The sequence below is a fragment of the Eutrigla gurnardus genome (assembly GCF_963514095.1).
Source record: "Eutrigla gurnardus genome assembly, chromosome: 3".
NCBI classification, from domain to species: Eukaryota; Metazoa; Chordata; class Actinopteri; order Perciformes; family Triglidae; genus Eutrigla; species Eutrigla gurnardus.
Genome location: NC_139917.1, coordinates 1,728,238 through 1,740,979, shown reverse-complemented (window position 1 = coordinate 1,740,979; position 12,742 = coordinate 1,728,238). Strand labels below are relative to the sequence as shown.

At 46.8% G+C, this 12,742-nt stretch overlaps 1 protein-coding gene across 2 annotated transcripts in view; it reads left to right on the top strand.

Moving 5' to 3' along the window:
- The window catches only part of dtd1 (D-aminoacyl-tRNA deacylase 1), a 31,243-nt gene extending 18,882 nt beyond the window's left edge, over positions 1–12,361 (top strand). Inside the window, exons 5-6 of one of the 2 annotated variants that reach the window (XM_084005002.1) lie at positions 6,313–6,478; positions 12,218–12,361. In XM_084005002.1, the coding sequence (XP_083861128.1) occupies positions 6,313–6,468 (156 nt within the window). In that variant the 3' untranslated portion in view covers positions 6,469–6,478; positions 12,218–12,361. Of the gene's footprint in view, positions 1–6,312; positions 6,654–12,217 lie in introns of those variants that run through there. The other variant, XM_084005003.1, reaches the window with a different exon arrangement.
- The last annotated feature ends 381 nt before the right edge of the window (positions 12,362–12,742 follow it).

Below are 12,742 nucleotides of genomic sequence, written 5' to 3'. Positions count from 1 at the left end.
AGTGTTGGTGGAGGGCTGCTTCCCCTTACTAAGGCGCCGGATGGTTTGCCAGAATTTCCTCGAGGCCGACCGATAGTCCTCCTCCATGGCCTCCCCGAACTCTTCCCAGACCCGAACCTTTGCTTCAGCGACCGCCCGCGCTGCAGCACGCTTGGCCTGCCGGTACCCGTCAGCTGCCTCAGGAGTCCCCCGAGCCAACCAGGTTCGGTAGGACTCCTTCTTCAGCTTGACAGCATCCCTTACTTCCGGTGTCCACCACCGGGTTCGGGGATTGCCACCACGACAGGCACCGGAGACCTTATGGCCACAGCTTCGAACAGCCGCGTCAACAATGGAAGCAGAGAACAAGGTCCATTCGGACTCAATGTCCCCAGCCTCCCTCGGGATCTGGTCAAAGCTCTCCCGGAGGTGGGAGTTGAAGACCTCCCTGACAGAGGGTTCCACCAGACGTTCCCAGCAGACCCTCACAACACGTTTAGGTCTGCCAAGTCTGTCCAGCTTCCTCCCCTGCCAGCGGATCCAACTCACCACCAGGTGGTGATCAGTTGACAGCTCAGCCCCTCTCTTCACCTGAGTGTCCAAGACATACGGCCGGAGGTCAGATGACACAACCACGAAGTCGATCATTGACCTCCGGCCTAGAGTGTCCTGGTGCCATGTGCACTGATGGACACCCTTATGCTTGAACATGGTGTTCGTTATGGACAAACCGTGACTAGCACAGAAGTCCAATAACAGAACCCCACTCGGGTTCTGATCGGGGAGTCATGTTGGAACAGGAAGGGGCCATCCCCAAACTGTTCCACAAAGTTGGGAGCATTGCACTTGCTGATGTATGGCTTGGATGCAGCTGATCGCCATGGAAACCCATCCCATGAAGCTCTCTACATTGTTCTTGAGCTAATCTGAAGGCCACCTGAAGTTTGGAGGTCTGTAGAGATTGACTCTGCAGAAAGTTGGTGACCTCTGTCCACTATGGTCCTCAGCATCCGCTGATCCTGCTCCGTCATTTTACGTGGTCTACCACTTCTTGGCTGAGTTGCTTTTGTTCCCAATCACTTCCACTTTGTTATAATCCCACTGACAGTTGAATGTGGAATATTTAGGAATGAGGACATTTCACGACTGGACTTGTTGCACAGGTGGCATCCTATCACAGTACCACGCTGGAATTCACTGAGCTCCTGAGAGCGAGCCATTCTTTCACAAATGTTTGTAGAAACAGTCTGCATGCCTAGGTGCTGCTTTTATACACCTGTGGCCATGGAAGTGATTGGAACACCTGAATTCAATTATTTGAATGGGTGGGTGAATACTTGGGCTGCACAGTGGTGTAGTGGGTAGCGCTGTTGCCTCACAGCGAGAGGGTCCCGGGTTCGATGTGTGTGGAGTTTGCATGTTCTCCCCGTGTAAGCGTGGGTTCTCTCTGGGTTCTCCGACTTCCTCCCACAGTCCAAAGACATGTAGGATTGATGACTCTAAATTGCCCGTAGGTGTGAATGTGAGTGTGAATGGTTGTCTGTCTCTATATGTCAGCCCTGTTATAGACTGGTTCAGCTGGGATCGGCTCCAGACCCCCCGCGAATCTGAATACAGGATAAGCGGTAGACGATGGATGGATGGATGGATGGATGGATGGATGGAGTGAATACTTTTGGCAAACAGAATCAGAATTCCTTTATTGTCCCTCAACGGGGAAATGTGTTTGCCACAGCAGCCAAGGGACAGTATGTTACAAGAAACACAATAGTAATAATAATAGCAAAAATTAACAATATAAGTTAAAAAATGTAAAAAATAGAATAGAAATAGAGTAGACTTGTTATATACATATAAACATGATATTGTACAAAAATTACCAGCAGTGAATTTTGTTTTTATATACAATTTACAATATAGTGTAGGGTGCAGAATGAGGTCTATTGGGAGCAGTGCTTATTGTAGAGTCTGACAGCAGCAGGAAGGAAGGACCTGCGATACCTCTCTTTCACACACTTGGGGTTAGGGATGCACCGATGCATCGGCCGACCATCGGCATCGGCCGATGTTCGGCTCGTTAACTGCCATCGGCCATCGGCAAAAAAAGATGATATTCACCGATGGCAGTGGCCGATGTTTATGTTGATTTAAATGTTGCATGAACGCTGTGCTCGGGAGGAACGTTTCTTTTTTCCTTTTTTTGGGGGGGGGAACATATAACTATGCCAACACGAGGGCGCCCGCGCCACACTTTTCTTAGTCAGGTAAAAGTAGATGGCGACCGTGTGGGAATATTACACTGTCTCGGAGGACGATCCCCGTCATGCAGTTTGCAATGCGTGTAAAACTAATATTTCAAGAGGTGGGACCGGCAGAAAGTCGTTTAACACATCAAATTTAATTGGACATTTGAAAAGCCGGCACGCAGCGGTGTACAACGATTACCTGCAAGCTGACCACGAACGGAAAAATGAAGCTGCCAAGAAAGCGAAAACAGCCACCGCCGGCAAGACTCAGACTTTAATTGACACGGCCTTTGAGAGAGTAAAAGAACTGGCTCCAGACAGCGCTAGAGCAAAACAAATTACAAACAAGGTGATGGAGTTCATCGCTCTAGATGACCAACCTTTCTCCGTAGTAGAGGACGTGGGGTTTCGGAGTCTGATGCAGTTTATGGAGCCACGCTATAAGGTGCCTAGCCGACGTCACTTCGCCGAGGTCTGTCTCCCAGAAATCCACAACATTGTGGCCACACACATTCATGAGCTACTGGCCCGTGACACCGCTGCAATCAGTTTTACAACTGATATATGGAGTTCAGATGTCAGCCCCGTGAGCATGCTTAGCCTCACGGCACAGTGGATTGACAAGGACTTCAACCTGATAAAAGCAGTGCTGCACTCGCAAGAGTTCACGGGCTCACACTCCGCAGCTGCCATCTCGGATGCGTTTGAAAAAATGTTCCAGGCTTGGAGCATTGACAAGACCAAAGTGCATGCTGTGGTAAGAGATAATGCTAGGAATATGTCGAAAGCTATGATGGACAGTGGTCTGGCTAGTTTTGGCTGCATGGCACATACTCTGCAACTTGCGGTCCATGATGGTGTTTTTAGCCAGCGCAGCATCACAGATGTTGTGGCTATTTGCCAAAAAATCGTCGGCCACTTTAAACACTCACCCCTCGCCTATTCGCGTCTCCAGCATTCTCCTCCAGAAGAAGGTTACATGTCCGTCCCCCAGGGTGGATCCTGGTCACTTCCGTGGATCCTGGCCAGCGTCCTCATTCGTTGTCTACAGGCCGCTTTGGCTGCTGTCCCCTTGGTGGGCTCGGCTCGCCGGCCCATAGGAGGGATATTAAGCAATCCTCAGAATTTTAATCTTGTCTGTGTGGGATGTTTTGCTCTGGGGGCTGAGGAGCCAAAGCCAAGCCTGAACATGAGGGATAAAAGGCCAGCCAATAGGCTAAGCTTGGCATGGGGGGTAGGGTGTGTGTGGGATGGGGGATGAAACAATGGCAACAGACACTGTTCCATTCTTTCCTTGAATCAGGGATTTAGTCCACTGCAGGGTCAAGCGGCCAGCAAACAATGGTGTTTTCCAGAGCTATGAAATTCATGCTGTTTGGATGTTCTCATGGGACGACAGGTCCACAGCAGAGATCCTTCTGCTGACTCTGCATTTTGTTTGGGCCCATTTTACATAGAAATGATGTCTTGTTTGTTCATGTCAGGTCAGGTTTTTATCCAGCGCCCATTACACTTGACTTTTTCATGGCATGCTGTACTAAGACATACAGCAGATGAGACATCTTTTCAGGCTAAAGAAGCTTGAGTAGGTGCTCTGCATGAGATTTGCCAATTGGATGCATGGAAGGGAATCAGCTGATCTGTCAGCTGATCGTGTTGACTCGGGATGCTATCAACTTGACTTTGTGGGCTACCTAAAACAACGCTTTTGTTTATCAGTTACCCACCCTGCTTTACCTTGAGTTAGGGGTGGGCGGTACCTTGTATATATTCGATGTATCGCAGTATGTTGTACTTGAGAGATTAAAATACTATGTTGCGAACATGGCAACCACAAATAAAGCATAAAGCATAAGACTTGCTTTGGCATTTCTCTTCTCTTGCTCCCTCTTAGGCTGGCTTTACACAGTGATACTTTCATGCAACTTAAATCTGTATTCTACGATTTGAAAGGTTTGAACCCCCCACACACACACACACACACCCCTCCTCTCTGTGCTCCTCCGAGCTCTATCGTTCTCCCCTCGCAGCCTCCCACCTCCCTCTTATTTTACGAAAACAGTTCAGCGAAATGTGTTTCTGAAAACATTTTAGATGAGAAATAAGCTATGCAGTTGCTGAATCTGTCTTTATTTTAGATCGACAACGCTCAGTTTGAAAGATTTTCGAGAGCTTGCGGGCGGCGGCATCTCTGGAAACTCGCCGCTCCACGCTGGCATTACACGGCTTCTTACATAGACAATGAATGGGAACATTCCCTCCGCTATGAACTCCGGCAGGCCGTTTAGTTTCCCGGTGTGTCTGGGACTTCCACAACATGTACAAAGCAGTAATAGTGTTTATTACGGCCACGAATGATGAAATATTATCGGTGTAAATGCAGCGGGTGATGGTCGGATTTCTCTCTCACCCCGACTGCAGTACGTTCCCGATCCCAAACTGCTCGGCGATCGCTCGCCACAAAACTCAGAATACCCCTCTTCTCAGGGTTAACAAACTCAGAGTTTCTGGATCACACTCCGGGACGACAGGAGGAGAATCTCAACGATGTGAGGCTTTTTCGACACATCATCACCTGAATTTCTAGCTCTAGTTGAAATATTTCTCCCACGTATTTGCTTTTTTTGGTGCGAATCCGTGTCTTAGCATTGACCTTTTTAATGCGTGCTGTGCTAAAAGGTCACTTGGCGTTTGGAGGGAACACACCATAACACATCTGGTGCAGTATAATCAAAGTGTGATTTATAGAGTCTAGTACTCACTACTTCACAATGCATCCTCACTAAAACCTGACTATTAAAACACTTGAGCAGAAACAGCCTCATGCTTATGCAGACACACTACTGGTCCATGTCAGTCCAAAGAGTTTTACATTGTATTACTTTGGCATAGAGGCATGTGTATGAAGTAGTGAGTGTACGACTGGATAAATGAGACTTTTTTGTGACAGGTTGTGAACAGATGTTATGATATAGTTTTTAAACATCAAATCATCAAGACTTGACTGTTAATGATTCTTCTTTCATGATGGAAGAAAATACATTATTCTTCAAGAATTCAAGGTAACACAGGGCGAGCCATTGTTAGACAGGTGGTTACTTTTTGTATTTTAACAAGAGAGTTTGAAATGTTGATTGTTTACTGGAAAAAAAGAGGAACACTTATTTTTGTTCACAGCGTTGTTCAAAAGGTCTGCAGGCCTGGTTTGATACTTCAGCATGTTAATGGGTTTAAATGGGAATATCACTCACTGTTTTGGTCCTCTTTGAATAATGTCATGTGTTATGCAATGCTTTGGATTTTTAAGATGACATTTAGTTCATTAATATTTTCCCAGCAGCCATTAAAGTTTCAGTATAGCTGTGTTTACAGGCAGCACATTGACTTCAGCATGACTGCTGTGTGTTCCATGTACCGTGCAGGAGCAGCTTTGATGGGAGTAGTGACTACTGAAGTGTGTGAGAGGCAGTGCGTGCAGTCACAACAATAGACTCATTGAAGTGATCATATGACATCCCAGAATAGCTCTAAATGAGGAGAGAGCAGAAGTGGTGGTGCGTCGGCAGGGACGAGTCAGATGTGGAGGGCTGGTCATTTTTTCACTAATTAAACTCATTTTAATGCATGTTGGTGCCTTTCTCTGAATGCTGAACATACAGCAAAGGTCATAATCTGCAATTCACCATGCAGCACATTCATGAGCGCCTCAGACCCCCGAGCCACCAGCAACCCCAGACTGGTACACATTCTGTTCCAGTTCAGCCAAAGGGGATGCATCTCTGAAATTTAAACAGAACATTCCAAAAAGGCAACAAAAGTACTTATTCATGTTTGGGAAACTGAACTACTACAGAAAGTTCTAATGGGACACTAACCACAGAGTCTTTTGACCTGTCCACCAGCCAGACCTCCTCACTACCTGGACGTCCCCACACTCGCTTGAAGCTAATTTGCGATAGGTCAAGAACAATGTAATCTGATCAAATACATTGTGGGAATGTCGGTTTTAGGCCGGGATGCCAGAGACACCGTAATGTTGTTGTTGTTTTGTATGAACCAAGCTTTCCTCCGTCTCATCTTCCCTCAGCTCTCAAAGCAAGAGAAGCAGCAGCAGAGGAAAGAGAAGACGCGCTCCAAAGGCCCGTCGGAGTCGAGCAGGGAGAAGGGCGCCGCGCGTTCCCGCCAGGACGCCAACGCCAGCAGTGGAGCCGACGGCGACGTGTCGTCAGAGAGGGAGCCCTAGGTTCAGCAGGGTGAGGAGACTACACAACACATGCTGCCTCATTAGTAGCTCAGTGTTCATACACGCCATTTGTTCATTAATTTAGTTAAAGAGGGACGTCTTCAGTCATTCACAACGTTATGAAGGTTAATTGTCTCTTAAAGCTATAACATGTAACTTTTCCATAATAAAATGTCTAAAAACAACCAGACCTTTGTCGTGTATGGTGTTGAGTTGTGTACTTACATCATCTCAAATGTTTTCATCAGTTTTCCACCCAGAGAAACGTCCAGGACGTCCAGTGTCTGGTTTCTAATGTGAAGCTGCTTTATTAGTGTTTTAATCGGCCATGGGTCAACTCATTAGTTAGCTTCATCTATTTCTATTCATTCTTATTGTTGAATATTTATTTTCTAAACTAGTTGTTCACTTTAAACCAAAAGCCCCACATTGTACCTTTCCCCACATTTGTATTTGACAAATGATGATGCTTATGTTGATGAAAATGTTTGCTTATCTGCATATGATGTGATGAATACAGCAAATGACTTCCTGTTTTATTCCCATTATCCCCCCTACCTTGAATTGTCACAGAATTTATTACTGCATTTTATCAAGTCCAATATTGCAGCTTTGAATGTGCAGGATTCTTTACATTCCCCTCAGCATCTCTCCTCTTGTGCAGGCTCTCTTTGATATTGTTGACTCATAGCAGGGATGAGGAGGGTTTGTTTACGAGTGCAAACCCAGAGGAAGATATGGGAGGCCAGAGATGGGGAGGCTTGAGTCAGCTCCCTCCCCTCTGCTGCCCTCCCTGAGACCCAGCTCCTCTCCTTGTGGGAACACTGACGCCATCAAACTGGTCCTACAGCAGCAGCCAAACTCCCATTCCTCTGCCCACACTTGACATGAGAGGTTTCATGTCATCATTATCCTGCCAATATAACTGTGATTAGCCCAATAATCAGCAAATTTAGCTTAAATGACGCTAAAACATTTGTTTATCTGAAATCATTTTTAAAAACAATTATTTAATCAGAAGAAACGGGTTCAGTTCAGGTCATTTTACATCCAAACAAACACACAAAACAACCCCAAAGAGACACAAAACAATCAAAACATTTCAAACAATTTCATAAATTCCCAATGCATAAATAAATAAATGCATTTTGAAAAATTGGCAACATTTTTGAAAAATAGGTCGCAATTTAACAAAACAATACAATACAAAACAATAATTTATTGATTAATTTAAAAAAATGTATATATATGTATTTGTATTATTATTTATTTTTCACAGCCCTACTATGATGTGACGATACTAATGATTTCCCGATAATGGAAATTCACCAGGATGAACGTGAGTGATTTTATCGTGACGTGCGATATAATCCTGACGTGGTTCCATCTTTAGACCACACCCACACCGCCTGACCCCATCTCAAATTCCCCATCGCATTGTTTGCTACAGTTTGGTCTGCACTGTAACGCCCTGTCCCGCGTGGGACCTCATAAGCCTGTAGTCCCTTTCCATCCCCAAGTGCATGTTGGGTAAGACACGGAGCCCTCAGCTCGTGGTTACGTAAGGCCTTTCTGTCTGAGTGCCAGATGGAGGGAGGTATTTGCTCCTTCATCTCGGCAAGGGAGCACTGACACAGCACTAATGGAAGCATGTGCGCTGTGATGGGAGGCGAGGCGGGCGAAGGAAATCTGGATGAAGAGTGTCGGACACGGGTTTGCTTGCTTGGCTCCATAGCTGCATGTTTTAAGGCGGTAAGTGGTGTTCTCGAGGTTAGCTTGGCATGACTTAAACATGAGCAGCACGATCTTTGTTATAGACCTCCTTTATCTTCTGCTTTCCTTCCTTCCTGATGTCGATATCAACAGATGTCAGTATCGACACTATGCTCCGGTTTTAGAAAAAAAAAAAGCGCGCCCGCACGTAGAGCCTGTTTGTTTTGCAAAAAATCGACAGCGCCCGGATCATCCTGTCCAATCAACATGCAGGGCTGTGTTCGTGCACCCACAGAGCCCCTCCCCCCTCGGGTCGTTCCACTATCGGGGGAGGCGAGGGAAGTAGCAACAAGCTTCCAATTCCTCGTTAAAAACCGAAACAAGGAGGTCCAAAACAACCAAGGAAAATAAAACACCGGTGGAAAAGAAGGAAAAAAAGAAAGATTCCGACGGTTGTGCTGGTGTGGTATGCCAACTCCATTTGGCAAAGACTGCAAAAAACGACGCCTTTGCGTTTGGGACTAAAATTGAAGTATTCCCATACTTTTGATGACCTAGGACGAGCTGTTTTTGTTTTGGGGATTTTTGCAGGGCTTTGTTGGCAAGCCTGTGAGGAGGTCGCAGTGTCAGTCTCCATTTTGCATAGTACAATTATGAACTGTTTGTTTTTGGGTGACGTGGTGTGACCTGGTCTGGTGGGACATGGTCTGGTGGGATCTGGTCTAGTCTTGTGTGACCTGGTCTGGTGGGACATGGTCTGGTGGGACATGGCCTGGTGGGACCTGGTTTGGTGTGATCTGGTTTGATAGACTTTATTGATCCCACATCGGGGAAATTCACTTGTCACAGTAGCAAGAGCTGTACAAACAATAAAAAAGGACACAATAAAAACAATAAATACTGATATAAAAAATTAGACAGACGAAAGACAAAAGATTTAGATGAATAAACATATAGAGAAACTATGGGCTATGTACATTATATACAGAAGGTTATTTGCATTATATACTATGAAAAAGTGTGGAGAAATATTGCACGTTACAGATATGGCTCTGTAGGGTAGAATATAAATATGAATAAAAAAAATTGTATACAGAACCGGTTCTGTTCATTATTTTTATGGACAGGATTTCTAGGCGCAGTCGTGGGCCGGAGGGGATCTGGTTCGGGAGCCACTGGATTTCATCCCTGCTCTTTGCAGATGATGTGGTCTTGTTGGCTCCTTCGAGCCAGCACCTCCAGCATGTCCTGGGGCGGTTTGCAGCCGAGTGTGAAGCAGCTGGGATGAGGATCAGCACCTCCAAATCTGAGGCCATGGTTCTCGATTTACTGGTCAATCTACGTTCCTACCCTCACCTATGGTCATGAACTCTGGGTCGTGACCGAAAGAATAAGATCCTGGATACAAGCAGCCGAAATGAGCTTCCTCCGCAGGGTGGCGGGGCGCTCCCTTAGAGATAGGGTGAGGAGCTCCGTCACGCGGGAGGAGCTCAGAGTAGAGCCACTGCTCCTCCACATCGAGAGGAGCCAGTTGAGGTGGCTCGGGCATCTGTACCGGATGCCCCCTGGACGCCTCCCTCGGGAGGTGTTCCAGGCATGCCCCACTGGGAGGAGACCCCGAGGAAGACCCAGGACACGCTGGAGTGACTATGTCGCCCGGCTGGCCTGGGAACGCCTTGGGGTCCTCCCGGAGGAGCTAGGGGAAGTGTCCGGGGAGAGAGAAGTCTGGGCGTCCCTGCTCAGGCAGCTGCCTCCGCGACCCGGCCCCGGATAAGCGGAAGACGATGGATGGTATACAGATATAATATTGCACATGATAATTGCATTGATGCTGTAGTAGTAGGTGCTAGATGGAGGTAGTAGAGGTGAAATAGTGAAAAGGTATATAGACAACGGGTTATAGGTGCTACATTAGGAGTTGTGGATGTTGTACACAGCGTTGTCTGACAGCGGTTGGTATGAACGACCTGCTGTATTGTTCTTTTTTACACCATGGGTGTCTGCTGCTGAAGGAGCTGCTTAAGGCCCCCACAGTCTCATGTAGGGGTTGAGAGGGGTTGTCCATGATTATTGTCAGCTTGGCCAACATCCTCCTCTCGATCCAGACGACAGTCCAAGGGTGCAGTCGAATAGTCTTTTTTGCTTAGGAAGGTTCCTAACTGAAGAAGTGACCCGGAAGTAAACAAGTGGCCGCCATGATAAGAGCTGTTCGAATTCTCTAAATGCAAAGGAAAGGAGCTCCAATGTTTCCTTTCAGAGCTCCTTTAGCATAGGATGCAACGGACCTTCCTATGCGATAGGAAAGGAGATTACGCCGACCCACAATTCTTTGCGAGAGCAACATTTAAAGTGCCGCACACCTCGGCCGTTAATGAAAACAAACGATATGTGCATTTACATATTTAACAATGACTTTCATGCAGACATATAGTCATTGGAATAGTGATAATAAATGTGTGTGGACAGTGATAATAATTGAATGTTTTTTTTTTATTTATTTCAATCATGTTACAAATGTTTGACAAAAACGAAACTAAAACCACAAATGAAAAGTAAATAAAACAACGGTCAAACAGAAAGGAGGAGCTGCTGGACCTGAAGCCGGTCAGTGAACCAGCTGTTTATAAAATCAACATGTGGAGAAGTGGACGATGCGCTTTTTGTAGTCCATTATTGTAGTTTCTCCAGCGCAGACGCACGTCAATCGCCGGTGCCGATCATCAGCTGTCAATCATCAGCGGCCGCGTTATAATGACGTAGCTTAGTGAAAGTCCGGTCGGATTCTCTGAGCACCGCGGTAGACTATTCCTAAGTCCTTTTGAGTTCTCCTATCGCCTTTCCTTAACCTCGTGACGTTTTCCCCAGAGGTCAAGGAATAGGAGATAGGAATAGGAGTTAGGACCTTATTTTTTGACTATTCGACTGCACCCCAAGACTGAGCCAGCCCTTCTGACCAGTCTGTCAAGTATCTTCCTCTCCCTCTCTGAGCTTCCACAGCCCCAGCAAACCACAGCATAGAAGATCACTGATGCCACCACAGAGTCATAAAATGTCTTTAGCAGTGTCCTGCACACGCCAAAGGCCCTCAGTCTCCTCAGCAGATGGAGACGACTTTGGCCCTTCTTGTAGAGGACATCTGTGTTGTGTGACCAGTCCAGTTTGTTGTTGATGTAAACACCCAGGTATTTGTACTCCTCCACGACCTCAATGTCCAAACCCTGGATGTTCAACGGTGCAGTCTGAAGAGCCTTCCTCCTGAAGTCGATCACCACCTCCTTTGTCTTGCTGGCGTTGATGCGCAGGTGGTTCAGTTCACACCAGGCGACAAAGTTGGTGATGACCTCCCTGTACTCCAGATCGTTCCCCTCTGACACACGTCCAACGATGGCTGTATCATCGGAAAACTTCTGGAGGTGGCAGCTGTCCGTGTTGTAACAGAAGTCTGATGTGTACAGCGTGAAGAGGAAAGGAGAGAGCACTGTACCCTGCGGAGCCCCAGTGCTGCAGACTACCAGGTAGTTGGTGGTCCATGCAACCATGTGGCAGTCGACTCCAGCTCCCTCCAGCTTCCCCCTGAGCAGTGATGGTTGGATTGTGTTGAAAGCACTGGAGAAGTCAAAGAACATGACTCTCACAGTGCTCCCAGTGTTCTCCAGGTGTGAAAGGGACCGGTGCAACAGATAGATGACAGCGTCATCCACCCCAATGCCCGGTCGATACGCAAACTGCAGGGGGTCCGTGTTGCACCAGGGGTCTTGTGTGACCTGGTCTGGTGTGACCTGGTCTGGTATGATCTGGTCTGGTGGGACCTGGTCTGGTAGGATCTGGTCTGGTGGGATCTGGTCTGGTCTGGTGTGACCTGGTCTGGTGTGACCTGCTGTGGTATGATCTGGTCTGGTATGACCTGGTCTGGTGGGACCAGCAGCTCATCTGAATTCAGTCACATTCAGGTCCATATCGTATAACACATTTGAACACGTTATTGATAATAAGAAGAGACCAAAAAAAAGGATTCTGTTTGGTTTTCTCTCGTCAGATGTCAAACCGAGGATGTTTCCTCATGAAGACTTTAATCCTCAGTGACTCTTAGACCTGGTCCTGGACTGTCCCCTTTGGAGGCCTGGCTCGGTGTGCAGTGAAGAAGCTGTGGATCGATGAAGACTGCAGGAAGACAACAGACATCAGCAGCACTATGTGTGGTGTCTTCCTCCCGATCTCTCCACCTTCTACCTCCATCCGGCTCCGTCTGTCTCTCTCAGATTCTCCATCATGTAATCTCTGCTCAGCGATACGGCACTGACCCTCTGGTACAGGCACAAGGTGGACAGTGAAACATCAGTGACAGTCTGGCTTCATCTAATCACATCTAATTTGTGCTGAATATACTGGCCAATATACGCACATGTAAAACATGCATTTTTGAAGAATCTAACAGGGTAAGTGCTGCTAGAATGAATCAGACATGATGTGATGACATAGTTTGGCCAGCAGAGAGGAAATACAATACCAAAGTGAATGATAAAATGTAAAATAAGCAGGCAATTTTGATAAATTCAGGATG